The 18,778-nt window shown below is 37.6% G+C and overlaps 2 protein-coding genes across 2 annotated transcripts; both read left to right on the top strand.

The window, feature by feature from the left end:
• On the top strand, positions 2,259-5,090 carry LOC109949827 (probable mannitol dehydrogenase). The gene is made up of 6 exons (XM_020566452.1): positions 2,259-2,294; positions 2,988-3,049; positions 3,308-3,436; positions 3,546-4,059; positions 4,162-4,315; positions 4,437-5,090. Exons 1-6 carry the CDS (start codon positions 2,259-2,261, stop codon positions 4,640-4,642), a joined length of 1,101 nt encoding a protein of 366 aa, XP_020422041.1. The 3' UTR covers positions 4,643-5,090.
• LOC18773163 (probable mannitol dehydrogenase) lies at positions 8,322-17,506 on the top strand. Its single transcript, XM_007207899.2, has 5 exons — positions 8,322-8,435; positions 8,654-8,767; positions 11,374-11,887; positions 11,970-12,123; positions 17,079-17,506. The coding sequence occupies exons 1-5, from the start codon at positions 8,338-8,340 to the stop codon at positions 17,279-17,281; spliced, it is 1,083 nt and encodes a 360-aa protein (XP_007207961.2). The 5' UTR covers positions 8,322-8,337; the 3' UTR covers positions 17,282-17,506.

The following is an 18,778-nucleotide window of genomic DNA, read 5'->3' as shown; positions in this document are numbered from 1 at the left end:
CTTTCTTGGTTCTTCTACATGTTTTCTTTATTGACTTGTCTTGTGAAAATTATAAATTTAGAGAACAACTTGGTACACAGGACAGGATGGATTTTAAATAAATAAATGAAATGGCAAGTTCACCTCACCTTACCTGAGAATGACGTTTTGGTTTTATCTTGGTTTATAATCGTTGATTAGATATCTGATTAACTTTTCCTCCATGTGACCGACTTACTTCTAAGCCTATGTGCAGTCTGAGGGAAAGTTTGATATTATTATACTGTGAAAATAATCATGGTCAGATTTGTTGTAAGAGAAAGAAGTTTGGTGTTTTGTAAATTTTTTGTTAAAAGTGTTGTTGGTACAATAATCAGTTCCTAAGTATTCGTGTTCGGTATATTTATTTGTGAAAGTGATGTGAACTATATATAATGACTAAAAAGGGCATTATGTTGAAATGGCTTTTTTGTTAAAGTGTTTGATAAAAGGGAAAGCACAATATATATATATATATATATATTGTATTAAATATGTTTCTATCACATCCTCAAAATTATTTTAATTATAAAATAAAATAAGTAAACACAAATAGGAACAGAAAAAAAAAACAAGTAAAAAGTAACATAAAAAACTATTGAAGTTAAAATCCTAGAAATTAAAGAGAGTGAAGAATGAAATTTATAGTTAAAACCCTAGAAATTAAAGAGAAAGAGGGAAAAATGAAATTGAGAAGAAATAAACATAATATGCCTCTTACTGAGTCTTTTGGATTCTCAGGAGTGTGCTTGAATTGATTCAACAAGATAAAATAATAAGAAGAATATAAAAGATTCAAGAGAAGGAGAACTCTGTGAAAGAGATGGCGTGAAGAAGCAAAGGGATGGGAACGAGAAAACACACGAAAAGAAGAGATTGCGTAAAATAGATTGGGTATTTTTGGAAGTTTGTAAATTTCATTAAATCCAGAACTTTCGAAATTGATTCATGCATAATTAGAAAATAGAAGCACCTCATTAGCTGTTTTCCCTTATAGTTTTCTCTCACAATAATTTTAAGAAAAAAGTGATTTTCTCATAGTTTACCAAACGGATTGGGCTTTCCAATTTTTTTTTTTAAAATTACTTATCACCCTAAATAAGTAATGCTAAATGTTCATTAATATTGTCTGGCTCCATTCAATCTAGTGGTCCTAATTAAGCCTCTCGATCTTAATTTAGATGGAAACAAGCACAACTGCTTTCACCTTCATCATTTAATTTTAAAAATATAAATATATTTTATGTCTCTATATGCTTTTATTTATTTATTCATTTTTATATCCAAGCGATATTAGGGGAGCTTCATGAATTAATGTGGAGGCACAGACATGATAACTCCGTAAAAACTAGCAACATTGACTATTCAGTTGCACAAGTGGAATTTGGACCTTTCTGTATTTGTATTGCTCCATTTCTGGGCTTCGTAATCTTTTAGGTCATGCTACCTTCGTTGTATTTTTGTAATGGCCTTTGTCTTTCTTATCTTTTCTATTTACTCTGAGACATAATAACTTTCACTCGTTGATTCACATACAGAAAGCAAAAAAAAATAAAAAAAGGGGGAGTGCAAAAAGTAGCATTGTTTTTTTTTGGGCATGTAAAAATAAAATTTAGTTTTTTTATACTGTTTTTTATTTTAATGAGACCTTATTTGAGAAATCCCTGAATTGTACCTCAGCTTATCAAGGAAATGTCATTTCAGTCCATACATGAAAAGCATGTCGAATAAGTATACCTTTCCAAAGAAAATGAAATGCGCTAGTATAATAATGTGAATGAGGATTATAACTTAAATTAGTGCATAAAGCGGAACACTTGTTTGGTTTGTATGTATAAATAATTCGGTGAAAGTATCAAAATTTGTTTGGTAAGCAGTCAAATGTTTTTTTTGTTAAAACATATATGTAAATTAAAATGTTTAATTTCTTTAAAATCATCAATCACAATTACGGAGGTAACCTCAAACGAAATATTGTAATGACATGAGTGTATTTTCCCGAAAAAGCTGTATGGCCACCCAAAAAGTTGGATTCAGACTTAGAAGAAGCCAAGGAAGTTGGATTTATCTAAGCAAAAAACTCCCAAAAGACTAGCACGTCACAATTGCTAGCTGCTGCACACAGTCTCTCTCTCTCTCTCTCTCTCTCTCTCTCTGTATATGTATATATATAATTAGTTAATATACTTTATCAGAAAAAATAATAACTAATGAGAAAGAAAATACTTAGAAGAGAGAAAATGGCGAAATCTCTAGAGGAAGAACACCCTAAGAAGGCCATTGGATGGGCTATATGTGTATAATGTACCGGTATTATAGGATGAACAAAAATAAAAAATTGTTATTTTGTTGTATCTCCAAAATAATAAATTGTCCCAAAATTATGGGGTTTTTAACCTATTTATATCCCTACATTAAAATAATAATAAAATAACGTAATTATGGTCTTATAAATTAATTTCTACACGATTTATACTTTATGGGCATAATAAGAACAACTAGATCATTTTTTAATAATAATAATAATAATAGCTCTACATTAGAAAATACAAAAAAAAGAATGTAATCCTAGTTGGTAGAAAAGTCAAAGGACTTGTATCAACAACAACAAATGCGAGGATTAAATAATATTTTCAATAAATAAGTAATATTCATGATAGCAATTTAATGGCTAAAAAACTTCTGAATTGAATGAAATTTTTTAAGGAATAATATTTGAATGAGGACCTAAAAAAGGAACAATTTTCATCATAAAAAAATTATATTAAAGAGTAAGTCGAACGAGTGCTTACTGCCATATTAACTTACTAACGAATATTGTATATACATGTGAGGAAAATAGATTAAAGGACCTGAAAATGCACTCCCTCAGACTCTCATACTAATTCAGAGTACTATTAGTTGGTGCCTGCAAATATTATTTGCTTATTAGAGAGAAAATGTGAACAGAACAAGAACATCCCAAGAAGGCCTTTGGATGGGCTGTCAGAGATTCATCTGGTGTTCTCTCTCCCTTCAATTTCTCAAGAAGGTACATTATCAGTCATCTTCTTTATTCAATTCTTGTTTGATTTATCGTTTTATTCGTCATGAAATTATGTAACTAAGTATTTGTCTCTGCTCATTTCCGATGAAATATTATATATATAAATCTATTAAATCAAAATAGACCCATTTCTATTTGAGCTGTTCATACGTTAGGACCAACCAAAAGTTTGTTCCTCTACTTAAAAGCAATTCTCAGTTTTTGAGCGTGTTGAAGAAATTAATTAGTTGATATGGGTTGCAGGGAAACGGGAGAGAAAGACGTGACATTCAAAGTCGCATACTGTGGGATATGTCATTCCGACCTTCACCTAATCAAGAATGAATTGGAGTCCACTGAATGGGGTGCTTCCACCTATCCTCTTGTTCCTGGGTAAGCATGAAATGCATGGAAGAAATTATGTTTATTGAGAGAACTTATTTTATCAATTCAAAAATAAAATTTAGTAACAATGTGAACTTAAATAAATTGGGCAATGCAGGCATGAGATTGTTGGTGTCGTGACAGAGGTAGGGAGCAAAGTAGAAAAATTCAAAGTTGGAGACAAGGTTGGTGTTGGATGCATGGTGGGATCTTGCCATTCTTGTGATAATTGTGCAAACAACCTTGAGAACTACTGCCCCAGATGGATACCCACATTTGGTGGCAAGTACCATGACGGAACGACTACGTATGGAGGCTACTCAGATATCATGGTGGCTGATGAGCACTTCGTTGTCAATATTCCAGATAACCTACCTCTTGATGGAGCTGCTCCTCTTCTATGCGCTGGGATTACAACTTACAGCCCTTTGAGATATTTCGGACTTGACAAACCCGGTATGCATGTAGGTGTTGCTGGCCTTGGTGGTCTAGGCCATGTGGCTGTGAAATTTGCCAAGGCTACGGGGGTTAAGGTTACTGTGATCAGTACCTCCCCTGGAAAGGAGGAGGAAGCTATTAAACATCTTCATGCTGACTCGTTTTTGGTCAGTCGTGATGAAGATCAGATGCAGGTGAGACCGTACGATTCATTACAATACATGATCAGTTGAGACCGTACAAAGAAAATAGTAGATGACCGACAAGTTTTTAAATTTTTGCTTCATTCTGCATAGGCTGCCATGGGCACCATGGATGGTATTATGGATACAGTCTCTGCAAACCATCCTCTCTTACCTTACATTGATTTGTTAAAGTCTCATGGAAAGCTTGTTATGGTTGGTGCACCGGAGAAGCGTCCCGAGCTTCCGGTTTTTCCTCTGCTGATGGGTAAGCATATGATGAAACTCCCTTCAATGTCTCATTGCGTTTAAGTATATATGTACATATTTTTGGCTCTTTTTCTCCATTAATTAACCTAACTATTTATATTTATTCTGAAATTTACTAGGAAGGAAGATAGTAGCTGGTAGTTGCGTTGGTGGTATGAAGGAGACACAAGAGATGATTGATTTTGCGGCCAAGCACAACGTTACAGCTGATATTGAAGTTATCCCTATTGATTATGTGAACACTGCAATGGAGCGTCTTGCTAAAACAGACGTTAGATATCGCTTTGTCATTGACATTGGAAACACATTGAAGCCTAGCTCTTAATTTGCTTGTTTCAGTTTAAAATTTTTCTTATGAGGTTTTGGTTTGTGCTATGTACAATCTTGCAGTTTAAGCGAGGGCATAATAAACCAGTGGTCTCACAAATTTAAGCCACGGCATGATTTCTCTCAATCATCCTGTTTTTTAAATGTTGCTTGACAACTTTTTTGTTTCATTTTTTAATCTTCCCAGACAACTTTTGTTTTTTGCTTTTGTGTTTTTTTATTTTCTAGCTATTCTTATTCATCAATCGCCCCTCTACTCTTTATTTCTTTACTTTATTATTTTAGTGTTCTAGACAAACAAATAAAAACAAGGTTTTCGGGCTTACAAATACAAGGCTCTTTATTTACTTGACCATGAAACTTGCATGTGTTAAATAGTAGAATTCTATATTGATGGTTTTATAAGCCCTATCTTTTTAGTCGTTGAATCATATAAGTAAAGTTAGTATGATGCAATGATTAAGAGATAAAGCCAAATCTAAAATTATTTGTAAGTCCCAATAAACATATCCATAAATAAAATAAGATATTAATATGTGAAGCATCATACATCCTGAATAAACCTAAATAAAACAGAAGCAGAAGTCTTATGCCCTATGAAACCTGCACCATATAAGAACTCTGCCCTAAGGCCTCGTTTGGTACACCTCTCAAGTCTGGATTGGATTAAATTAAAATTAGGCCCACATTTGGTTCACCTAATTCTAATTCTAAGCAGGGATTATTAATGTGGGGCCAATGTGGGGCCCACTAAAAACACCTCCTTAGAAAGTGTTAGTTAATCCCGTGCAAAAAGAGGGGACTGAGCAATCCCGTGCGTTTTCAGGAGAAATTTTTTTTAAAAAAATCCCTTGCGTTCTTTGCTAGCTCATACTCAGCCACTTAATTCAAGTCATGTAATCACCATCATCCCCATTCCGATTCAACACACTGGCTTCACCATTAACATCATCATCATCATTCACTTATTGAAATCAAAATTGAGGATTCTCATCCTTCTGCTCCCCATATCCGTCAAATCAGCCGAGTTCTTGATAGACAACAACTCCAGAACACAATGTAGTGTCGTCGAACTCGGACCCAATCGCCGAGCAAATCCCATGGATTTGAGTTCGTGCGAGGGCTCGTGCTGGTGCATGCAATGCCTCGGCGAATCTGAAATCGCCATGGAATGGAAGAACCAAAATTGAGAGAGGGAGAGGGAGAGAGAGAGAGAGAGAGAGAGAGAGAGAGAGAGAGAGAGAGAGTGGTGATAATTTTTGGCGAACTCTCACTTCCCTTGCAGAGATCCAGTGGCTGCTTGTTGATGGTTTTGGGTGAGTGTGGCTTTGGGTTAAATAAAAAATTATTTTTATTAGTTTTTTAATTTTTTAATTAATTAAATAAACATATTTTTATTCAAGTCCCAATCCTAGTCCAGCATTATACCAAACGTTGGACAAGCCTTATTAAGTTTAGTCCAAGCCAAGTCAATCCATGACAGTATTTAAGCTTAGTCCATGCGAAGACAGACCTGCGTAACAGACGACCCCTAAAGATTATTATTATTATTTTTTGGTCAATTCTCCCCTAAAGTTCTTTTTGTTGTCAATTCTCCCCTATAAAGCTTTTGTCTTCAGTTTACAGGCTAGTCACAAACCTAAACATTTTTTAGGCATATATAATAATTTTTGTGGGGGAAAGAGCATTTACTTTCATGATAAGTCAAGAGAAAAATAAGAGTAAAGTTTGACTCTCCTCAAAGCAAATAAGATTTTGACACTTACGAAATTCTAAAAGAAAAAAAAAAGTTATAAGAATTTTAGAAGAATGTTGCTATTTCCACTTACCTGTCATATTTCCTTACCCATCTAATCTTAAAAAATTTAAAGACAAATTTATTCCTTTGTAAAAGTTTTTTTTTTTTTTTGGTCAATTCTCCCCTAAAGTTTTTTGTTGTTGTCAATTCTCCCCTATAAAGCTTTTGTCCTTAGTTTACAGGCTCGTCACGAACCTAAACATTTTTTAGGTATATATAATATTAATTCTTGTGGGGGAAAGAGCATTTACTTTCATGATAAGTCAAGAGAAAATTAAGAGTAAAGTTTGACTCTCCTCAAAGCAAATAAGATTTTGACACTTACGAAATTCTAAAACAAAAAAAAAAAAAGTTATAAGAATTTTAGAAGAGTGTTGCCATTTCCACTTACCTGTCATATTTCCTCACCCATCTAATCTTAAAAAATTTAAAGACAAATTTATTCCTTTGTAAAATGACTTCTAAGGACTTAATCCAAAAACCTAAACTCGCGTAACCCACCTATTTTACCATTTGACAAAAAGAAAAAAAGAAAAAAAGAAGAAAGTGTAAGGCCTCGTTTAGGATTGCTTTTAATTGCCAAAAATCTGCTTCACTTTAAAGTGAAGCAATTTAAGGTGTTTGGTAAAAATAAAATATCTCGATTATTTTTTAAGTAGTGGCCTTTTGACAGCAGCTTTCAAAAGAAGCAGAGATAAGTCTTTAATGAATTATTTTAATTCCCAAAATACCATCATAATTGTTTTTAAGTGACACTACCTCCACCTCCACATGCAACTTCACCACCTCCACTACCACTACCACCAAACGCCACCACCACATGCTCCTCCTCCTCCACCACCTCCACCTCCACCTCCACCTACACCACCACGCCGCCACCGCTACCACCTTCACCTCTATAACCACCATCTCCACCACCATCACTACCACAACCACCCCCTCTAGCTTCATCACCACCCACAACCACTTCCACTATCACTGCCACCTTCACCTTCATCTCTTTCACCACCACCTTCACTTCCACTACTGAACTTTTATCAAATAAAATTATTTTAGGAAATAGAAAATGCTTGAATTAATAATTAAAGGTTTAAAAAATAAGAGATATTTAGTCATATACCCATTCTTAACACTAATATTATAGATAAACCCTACACCATTTAATTTCTATAAACAAACCCAAAAAATGATAGGTGGCCCAATTGAATTTAATTTTGATTATTAAATTACTTTGATGTCCCATTGAGTGTTGGGCTTTTTATGAAGTTTTGGAGTTGAGTTTGTTTTAAGAAATCAATGGTAGTTTTATAATTTAAAAGAAGTTAAAAGCCTTTTTGTTTATTGTAAATGAGTTTTGGGTGTGTTATAAAATTTATTTCATATAGGGTTTTTTTTAATAATTTGGGCTCCTATATTGGGTATAATAGTGAATCTAATTAAAGCATATTTTAGAAATAATGATAGGTGAAAATATAGAATTGTGTTGTTTCAAATTGATATAGTAGTTAAGAAATACAGTAGGTGGGAAAATAAAATAGAAATGAAAAGAGCAGCATTTATTTTAGAAAAAGAAATTAATAAATGGCAAAATTCCATTTATTTTTAGAACGAGCACCTCATTTTGAAGGAGTCAAGCTTTTTATAAAGAATACGAGAGATTTTAGAGGCACTGCGAAGACTACCGTGTACTTTTGCAAGAAAATTTTCTGGTCAGCAAAGAAAGATTCCCTCTCTGCCCTTTGCTCACCCGATGCGTCAGCTCAGCACCAAACCTGTTGCCACATCATCTTTACATATACATGCATGAAGTCTCATAGTGCCACTTGTAAATTGCTACTTTCACAAACTCTCACTCTGCTATCAGTCGATTTGTGTTTGAAGTTTGAAAAGAAAAAATGGTGAAATCTCAAGAGCATGAACACCCCAAGAAGGCATTTGGATGGACTGCTAGAGACTCATCTGGTGTTCTCTCTCCCTTTAATTTTTCAAGAAGGTACATATATTATTAACTCTGCTACTAGATCCGATTATTGTTTCTTTGATTTACATTTTCACTTCATCTTGGATTTGTCTGCTTTTTTTTTTTTTTATGATTAAGTACACAAGTTTCTGGTTTCTTGTTTTCTTTTTTTATGATTTAGTTGGTAGTTCTTGCTTTCCAGGATCTCAGTTTTAGATTTGTTGTCTAAAATTGAACTGATTTGGTTGTAGAGAAACAGGAGAGAAAGATGTGGCATTCAAAGTGTTATACTGTGGTATATGCCATACTGATCTTCACATGGTTAAGAATGACTGGGGTTTTTCCACCCATCCTCTGGTTCCCGGGTATGTAGTCATATACCATCCATTATACTAAACATATACAAACTTTTAACAAAAAATTACATTCATTTTCTATCAATTTTAACAATGTTATACTTAGAGAAATTCTTTTGGTCCGGCATCGGCCACCCACACAACCAAGCGAGGCCCATGGCCACTCTCGGGTGGGACAGGGAATGTTTGGTTGTGATAGAATGACATACTGGCAGCTGCCGGGTGTAACACCCCGACCCCAAATTTTCCCAAATTTTACCCTCATTTAATTATTTAATTATTTAAGGGTATTTTAGTCATATTTTTAACCGGAGAGAGTTTGGGACCGTGACTTATATTTTTGGATAGGTCGTACTGAGACGAGTTCATAGACACGTAGTGGGCTCGAATCGGAGTTGTAACGAGAGAGATATGGTCAAAAGAAACCCAGTGGCACAATCGTAAATATTTCGAAATGGGATTTTTTATAAAAACTCAGATTTCTCTCTCTCTCTCTCTCTCTCTCTCTCTCTCCCGCGACTCCTCTCTCTCTCTCCCGTCGGCCTCTCCTCTCTCTCTCTTCGTAACTCCAGCCATCGGCCGCGGCTGCGGACGAGGCCGGTGTCAAAAGAATTGGCTCGACCTCGGCGTCACGACCCCAGCCGCCGGAAAATGGCGATTTTCGCCCGGATGTCGCCGGAACTTCAACGCCGTTGATCTCCCTCCTCCGGCCACCAATTCCGTCGACCCAGGTATGGATTTTGAACCGCTCAAGCTGCTCTAGCTGATGGTTGGGTAGGATTAGATCGATTCTTAGCGTAGACAACTCGATTTTCGAATTGAAAATCGGCCGAAACTTCGGCCGCCGTGATCTGCCATTTTCGGCCACTTTTTGGGGTAGGTCCAAGAACAAAAGTGGCTCCAAATAGGGTGTTATACCTAGGGTAGGAGTTTGGAGCCGTGGTTTTGAGATTTTCCGGTGAAGCGTTATCGCTTTGGGCACCCACGCGCTGCCGGCGCGTGCGGCGGCGCGTGGGCACTGTAGAAAAAGTAGCGATGTATTCCGATAAGATCCTTAGGTTGTCACGAGTGCGTAGGATTTCGTGGATCTCAATTCGGACGTTGTTTGACTATCGAACGGATAATCGCATATTATGCGTTATCCGGGTTCGATAGGAATTCACGGATTGTGAATCGGAGCCCCGGATGTTCCGAATAATAATTTTAAAGTTTGTATTTTATATTAATTGTCAGATCGTGCGATCGTGAGCAATCCGACCGTTCGATCTGAACCAAACTTGCAGGACAAGTGTCCTATACCTGGTAGAACCCATAGGGACCTTCGGATCGGAAATTGGAGGTCGTGGGTTCCGCAGGTCTGTTTGACCAGGGTTAGAGAAGTTTGACTCTTGGTTGACTGTGAGTCTCCCGGGGTAATCTCACCTTTCTAGGGGAGATTATCGAGTACTAGATGATTGTGGAGGGTTACACAATATTAGAATTAATTTTTATGATTATAATTATGTATGGTTGTACAAGGGTACAACTGAGTCTAGAATGTCAGTTTGGAGTGCTATACGCACTACTGTAGGTATCTCCCCGAATTTTGGAATTTCTACAAGTACCACCAAGTGAAAGTTAGGTCCCACGTGGCGTAGGTTATCCGGCGTTGGGACAGGCCCCATACGTGGCGTTGGTTGTACCAGCGTATGGGGAGATTTGTAATATGATGTTCAGGTCTCACGTGGTGTAGGTTATCCGGCGTTGAGACAGGCCCCGTACGTGGCGTTGGTTGTACCGGCGTACGGGGAGATTATGTGATATTGTGTTGAGGTCGCACGTGGCGCAGGTTATCCGGCGTGTCGACAGACCCCATACGTGGCGTTGGTTGTACCGGCGTATGGGGAGATTTGTGATATGATATTGAGGTCCCACGTGGCGTAGGTTATCCGGCGTTGGGACAGGCCCCATACGTGGCGTTGGTTGTACTGGCGTATGGGGAGATATTATGATAGTATGGCATGGTCGCACGTGGCGTAGGTTATCCGGCGTGTTGACAGGCCCCATACGTGGCGTTGGTTGTACCGGCGTATGGGGAGAATATGTGAAATACAGAGAAATGAAATAAGGTATCGCCCAAGTGTGGAATTGGGTTTTAGGGAAGAACTACGTGTGGCTTAATCCCTCAAGGAGGGTACGTAGGCAGCCTGAGGTTATTAGGTGCAGCCGCAGACTAAATATTAGTCATATTTTGTATTTGAATTGTTTGGTAGTTGTTGGAGAATTATTGGAAGGCCGAAGGCCATTTGTGTGAATTGCATGAAATTATATTGTGCATGCTGCCAGTTGTGGATATTGAATGCGTTTTTATGCAGGTTGAAATTTTGGGAAATGCCCAATTTATAGGGGAGACTCTGCCGAAATTTCGGCAGGAAGTCTCGGTTTTTAGTAAGTGGGCCTGGCATCGGGGTGATGTCAGGAATTCCAAAGGGTTCGTCTCGGGTTTTGAGAAAATTCAGAGCGGGTCCTTTCACCGGGACTGAGATGATTTGTTCTTGAATTGGACTAATGCTATGAATTAAGTTCTTGATTAACTTAACTAATGAAATGCATGCACACTCAATTGGGCAATGTAGGCATGAGATTGTTGGTGTAGTGACAGAGGTAGGGAGCAAAGTAGAAAAATTCAAAGTTGGGGACAAGGTAGGAGTTGGGTGCGTGGTAGGATCCTGCCAATCTTGTGATAATTGTGCAAACAATATTGAGAATTACTGCCCCAAGTATATACTCACCTACGGTGCCAAGTACCATGACGGAACCATCACATATGGAGGTTACTCTGACTTCATGGTGGCCGATGAGCACTTCGTAATTCGTGTTTCGGACAATCTTCCTCTTGATGGTGCTGCCCCTCTTCTATGCGCAGGAATCACAACCTACAGCGCATTGAGATATTATGGTCTTGACAAACCCGGTATGCATGTGGGTGTGGTTGGTCTAGGTGGTCTTGGACATGTGGCAGTGAAGTTTGCCAAGGCTATGGGGGTTAGGGTTATAATAATAAGTACCTCCCCTAATAAGAAGAAGGAAGCTATTGAACATCTTCGTGCCGATTCGTTTTTGGTCAGCCGTGATCAAGATCAGAAGCAGGTGATTACTTCAACAAGTAGCATTGATCATGAATTTAACTAGATTATGATCTAATTAATCTTTTGTCCTGCTAATTTGGTAGGCAGTCGTGGGCACAATGGATGGCATTATCGATACGGTTTCAGCAGTCCACCCTCTCTTGCCTTTAATTGCTTTGTTGAAGTCTAATGGAAAGCTTGTTATGGTTGGTGCACCAGAGAAACCCCTTGAGCTTCCAGTTTTTCCTTTGCTAATGGGTAAGCCTATCACATAACTCACTTCTTATTAGTGTATAAGCTGTGAGCTAAGTAAAGTTAGAGTAAATAAGCCTTGTTTTAAATTGTGTATTCACTTAGTCTAGATCATGACAAGTGTAAGGCTGAGATTGTATTGTTGATTGTGTGTGTACAGCTAAAGCTAACGGTTATGTACTCATGCCTTTGTGCGTGAATTTTGACACTGAATATATACTCACTCTCAGACTTTGAGAGTAGTAGAGCAATATACATATAGCTTGAATCTTCCTCTATTCTCTCTGTTTTTTTCCTCTCTACTCTAATCTTCCATAGAAACCCAGCTAAGAATTCAAACACTAACATGGCCTCAGAGCCAGGTTCGATCTGAAATCTGGGCGTAGACTGTGCGACGTTGCTGCAATCGAGCTGCACTCAAGCTCGTTCTGGTTCAGGTGAAATCGCTGAACCCCATCGTTTTTTATTTTGATTTTGAGATTCGTATCGTCTAAGCCTAGATATGGCTGGATCTGGAGGTTCTGAGGTGAGAACTCCGATCTTCTCCGGTGAGAACTACGAGTTCTGGAGAATCAAGATGGTGACAATCTTTAAATCTCAGGGGTTATGGAAATTAGTTGAAAAGGGGGTTACGATCTCTGATTCAAAGAAGAAGATGGCTGAAGGAAGCGCAAAAGAGGAAGACGATGAGAAAACTGTGGCAGAACACATGCGAGATGCGAAAGCTCTGGGTATTATCCAGAATACAGTCTCGGATCAAATATTCCCTCGAATTGCCAATGCTGATACAGTAAAGATGGCATGGGATCTGCTATATGGTGAATATCATGGTGGTGATCAGGTACGATCAGTTAAACTCCAAAATCTTCGACGTGAATTTGAGTATACTAGGATGCGTGATGATGAAACGTTATCTGAGTATCTTACATGGTTGAATGAACTAAATAACCAAATGAAGACGTTTGGTGAGGTATTGCCTAACGAAAGGCTTGTGCAAAAGGTTTTAATAAGTCTTAGCAAACCTTATGATCCCATCTGTCTTGTGATTGAGAATACGAAGTGTATAGACAAGGTTGAATTACAGGAGGTTCTGGCAATTCTTAAGAGCCAGGAACAACGATTTGATATGCACACTGTTGATGCCACTGATAAGGCTTTTGGCTCTTTTTCTGTGAGTCCAAAAGGTCAGCAACATAAGGGTAATTCTTAGTCAAGTGGATCTAAGAAAAACTGGAATGGAAAGGGCAAGAAGTGGGATTCAAAGCCTCAGTCCCAGCAAAAGTCATTTGCTAATCCTGCACAGAATTCAACCTCTGCAGGATTCATGAAACAAGATACAGTTAAGCCACAATGCAGGGTGTGCTCTAAGTTTCATTTTGGAGAATGTCGATACAAGGGGCAATCCAAATGTCACAACTGTGATAGGTTTGGACATTGGGCTAGAGAATGCACAACAGGCAAGGTTGTTCAGAAGGCAAACTGTGCTAATCAGGCAGAAGTGACAGGAAATCTGTTCTATGCTAACAGTGCAATTACTGAGGTCAAAGTGAGTGGGAATTGGTACATTGATAGTGGTTGTAGCAACCACATGACTGGAAATGCTGAGCTTCTTGTGGATGTAAGGACAAATGTCACTAGAAAAGTACAAATGCCCACTGGAAATCTAGTAGATGTTGCTGGAATAGGTTCACTTATGATTGATACAAATTCTGGCAGAAAGTGTATCAAGGAAGTCATGTTTCTACCTGGTTTGAAGGAAAATTTGTTGAGTGTGGGACAGATGGATGAACATGGATATTATTTGCTATTTGGTGGAAGAGAGTGTTGTATCTTTAATGGTCCTTCACTTGATTGTCTAGTTATCAAGGTTAAGATGAAAAGTAACAGATGCTACCCTCTGTCTCCAATGCAAGCTGATCAAATTGCATTGAAGGCTAGTGTGATTGAATGTACCTGGATTTGGCACAAGAGACTAGGACACCTAAATCTTAGAAGCCTCAAGCAGCTTAGAGAAAAGGAAATGGTGCATGGTCTTCCACATCTTGAAGATGTCAAATGGGAAAACAACACAGAGATTGGTTTCCAAAAGGACAAGCTTGGAGAGCTAAGAATCCCCTAGAATTGATACACACAGATTTGTGTGGTCCCATGCAAAATGAATCAATTGCTGGGAATAAATATTTCATGTTGCTTATTGATGATCACACAAGAATGTCATGGGTTTATTTCCTAAGACACAAGTCTGAGGCACTAATCTGTTTCAGAAAGTTCAAGGCAATGGTGGAGTTACAATGTGGATTCAAAGTGAAATGCCTAAGGAGTGACAGAGGGGGAGAATTTCTCTCAACTGAATTCAGCAAGTTGTTGGAATCTGAAGGCATACAAAGACAGTTATCCATTGCTTCTACTCCACAGCAAAATGAAGTAGTGGAGAGAAAGAATAGAACAGTTGTAGAGATGGCTAAGGCAATGCTTCATGATAAAGGCATGCCATACTTTCTCTGGGTAGAAGCTGTACATACAGCTGTCTATATTCTAAACAGATCACCTACAAAAGCCCTTGATAACATGACTCCTTTTGAAGCTTATAGTGGGAGAAAACCAGGAATTGGTTACTTAAAGGTGTTTGGATCACTCTGTTATGTGCATGTACCAGCTGAAAGAAGACAAAAGCTTGATGCAAAATCTGTCCAAGGTGTGTTTGTGGGTTATGTAACCTGTGAGAAAGGGTACAGAGTATTTAATCCAAGCACTAAGAAGCTGATTCTGTCAAGGGATGTAGTTTTTGATGAAACCAAGTCCTGGAACTGGAAGGAAACTTCAGAAAATTCTGTTGCTATGACCTATGTTCCAAAGCAACCTGAAAATAGAATTGAAGTGATTCCACATGAGTTGACTGAAGTCGAGAGAAGTCCTTCTAGTCCTTGCATTTTCTCTCAAGCTGAAGAACAAGAGAATGCCATTCATAAGCATGCTGATATCTCTCAGCCCTATGATCATACTCCATTAAAGTGGAGAAACATAAATGACATTCTAGCACAATGCAATCTCTGCATTGTGGAACCTGAAAAATATGAAGAGGCTGCACACGATAAGGCTTGGATAAAAGCAATGGAAGAAGAGTTGTCCATGATTGAAAAAAAATAAGACTTGGGAGCTTGTAGACAGACCAAGTGATAAGCAGGTTATTGGTGTGAAATGGGTGTTCAAAACCAAGTTGAACTTAGATGGCTCTGTACAGAAGAACAAGGCAAGGCTGGTTGCTAAAGGGTATGTGCAGAAACCAGGCATTGATTATAATGAAACATTTGCTCTAGTTGCTAGACTGGATACAATCAGAACATTGATTGCTCTTGCTGCACAAAGAAGCTGGAAGCTATTTCAATTAGATGTTAAGTCTGCTTTCTTAAATGGAATATTGTAGGAAGAAGTGTATGTTGATCAACCTGAAGGGTTTGTGATTAATGGCAAGGAAGATAAGGTTTACAAATTATACAAGGCGCTTTATGGCTTGAAACAGGCACCTAGGGCCTGGTATGGAGAGATTGATAGCTATTTTGCTAAGTGTGGGTTTGAGAAAAGCTTAAGTGAAGCAACTCTCTACACTAAAACAAGGGGAGAACATGATATACTAATTGTCTCCATCTATGTGGATGACATTGTGCATACTGGAAACGATCAAGAGATGCTAGATGAGTTCAAAGAAGATATGAAGGAGAAGTACGAGATGTCAGACTTGGGTCTTCTTCATCATTTTCTGGGAATGGGGGTGATTCAAACAGAATCTAGCATTTTCATTCATCAAAAGAAGTATGCTTCTGCTTTGTTGGATAAGTTTGGATTGAAAGAATGCAAATCTGTTTCTATTCCTCTTGTGGCTACTGAAAAGTTAAGTAAAGAAGATGAAAGTGGTGCTGCAGATGAAGAGAAGTACAGAAAACTTGTAGGCAGCTTATTGTATCTTACTGCTACAAGGCCAGATGTGATGTATGCAGCTAGCCTATTAGCTAGATATATGCATGGACCTTCTAACAGGCACTATGGGGTAGCTAAGAGAGTGCTCAGATATGTCAAAGGAACATTGGACTATGATTTGCATTATATGAAAGGCAAGAAGCCAGTTTTAGTTGGCTTTTGTGATAGTGACTGGGGGGGATCAGTAGATGACAGCAAGAGTACCTCAGGCTATGCGTTTTCCTTTGGTAGTGGAGTGTTCTCATAGGCTTCTGTGAAATAGAATTGTGTTGCACTTTCCACTGCAGAGGCTGAGTATATAAGTGCTGCTGAAGCAACAACTCAAGCAATATGGCTCAAGTTTGTTCTTGAAGATTTTGGAGAGTTACAAGCTGAAGCAACTCCTTTGCAGTGTGACAATACATCTGCAATCTCAATATCTAAAAATCCAGTGTTTCACCAAAGGACTAAACACATTGACAGAAGATATCACTTCATAAAGGATGCCTTGCAGCAAGGAATTGTTGATTTGGTATACTGCCCAACCAAAGAACAAGTAGCAGACATTTTTACAAAGGCCTTACCAAAAGATAGATTCAACTATCTCAGAGATAAGCTTGGAGTTGTATCAGCTCAAAGCTTAAAGGGGAGTATTAGTGTATAAGCTGTGAGCTAAGTAAAGTTAGAGTAAATAAGTGTATTCACTTAGTCTAGATCATGACAAGTGTAAGGCTGAGATTGTATTGTTGATTGTGTGTGTACAGCTAAAGCTAACGGTTATGTACTCATGCCTTTGTGCGTGAATTTTGACACTGAATATACACTCACTCTCAGACTTTGAGAGTAGTAGAGCAATATACATATAGCTTGAATCTTCCTCTATTCTCTCTGTTTTTTTTCCTCTCTACTCTAATCTTCCATAGAAACCCAGCTAAGAATTCAAACACTAACACTTCTTTTGCATTGGATGATGGTTTATTCAAGCACTTACTTTGGAAATGTTACAGGAAGAAAGATGGTAGCTGGTAGTAATATCGGAGGCATGAAGGAGACACAAGAGATGATTGATTTTGCAGCCAAGCACAACGTAACAGCCCAAGTTGAGGTTATCCCAATTGATTATTTGAACACTGCCATGGAGCGCCTTGTCAAAACAGATGTCAAATACCGATTTGTCATCGACGTTGGGAACACATTGAAGTCTAGTTAACTTTTGCATCCCGGTCTAAATCAATGGATGAACAGGCAATCAAGTCTCTACTTAAATTTTGCATCTCGGTCTAAATCAATGGATGAACTGGCAAACGAAATTGAGTTTGATTTTGTGGTCTCAATTTTTGTTGTGTTTTGTGTAAACTTTTCTTGGTACTATCAGCACAATATGATAGGATGGATCTTATCTAAAAGAATAAATGGAAAAGTTCGCTGATTTAGGATTGGGAATCAAGTTACAGGTGAGGATTTGGTTTGGTTTGTTCCAATCAAGGATTCCAGTTCCAGCAATTCAATAGTTTGAAAAACAATCTTTTGTGAGAGGATAGTATTGATAACTGACACTACTACAAAAAGTGAAAAAGACGACCAGAAAACAACGACGGTCTAAGTGAAAACCGTCGTGGTTTTTAAAAAGACGACGGTTCTAAAAACACCATCGTGTAATACAACCTTAGACAACTAAAAAATGGAGATTCAAATGGCTGTTCAAAAACAACGACGTACCTAATTAAACAACCGACGTCTATTTGAAACAGATTTCCGCAGTGTAAAATCAATGCCAACAAAGAACGACAGAAGTTATGAATCGACCGACGTAGACAATAAAGATGACGATTTCAATCAAAACCGCCGTTTTTACTCATAAAATAACACGACGAGGTTTTCGTATAAGACGCCGTATAATTACAAACAAATCCACGGCTTTAAAATACAAAATATCGCCGTATTAAATTAATGTACAACGACGGAAAATATAAATATATCGACGTCATTCTCGTATAGTTCTACGACGTTATCTTTAAATCGTACTATAAAATTTAACGTCGTATTTATTCATTTTATACGTCGTACCTTTAATTTAAACCGTCGTCTTAATAAGAATTTTTGTTAACAATTTTTTTCTTTGATTTTCTTATCCTACGTCGGTAGATCTACTTAATGACAAGAATTGAAATAACCACGACGGTTTATATAGAAAATCGCCGACATAATCAGATTTGTCTGAGATCCCAAGGGTTACGAAATCTTACCAGATGGAACTCTGTTCCACATCATAATCTTAAGAAATGACACAGATTTGCAATCAGAGAGACAATTTTTTGGAAGTTGATGATGTGTGTGCGTTTGTGTATCTACAAATATTATACCTAACGTCGTTGCAAATTTGCAATCAGAGAGACAATTTTCAACGATGGTTATATTATACCTAACGACGTTTAAAAAATAAATCAACGTCGCTCAACAAATATATTACGTCGTCTTAGTCTTACTTAAGACGACGAAAAACGACGACAGTAATACAAAAACAGTCGTTGTTTTTATATTCTTATTTTATTTAAATCTGTCATCCAAAAAAGAAACTTTACATATTCCAGAACATTAATTTCCTTCCTTTTAAATTTCTTCCGGAAAAAAAAAACTCTATTTATAACGCACTGTAATTGAAAAATAAACTGAAAGGTCACGGGAAAAAAAATTCTATTCATAATTT

The sequence above is a fragment of the Prunus persica genome, chromosome G6 (genome assembly GCF_000346465.2).
Source record: "Prunus persica cultivar Lovell chromosome G6, Prunus_persica_NCBIv2, whole genome shotgun sequence".
NCBI lineage: Eukaryota > Viridiplantae > Streptophyta > Magnoliopsida > Rosales > Rosaceae > Prunus > Prunus persica.
This window is presented reverse-complemented; position numbering and strand designations above follow the sequence as displayed.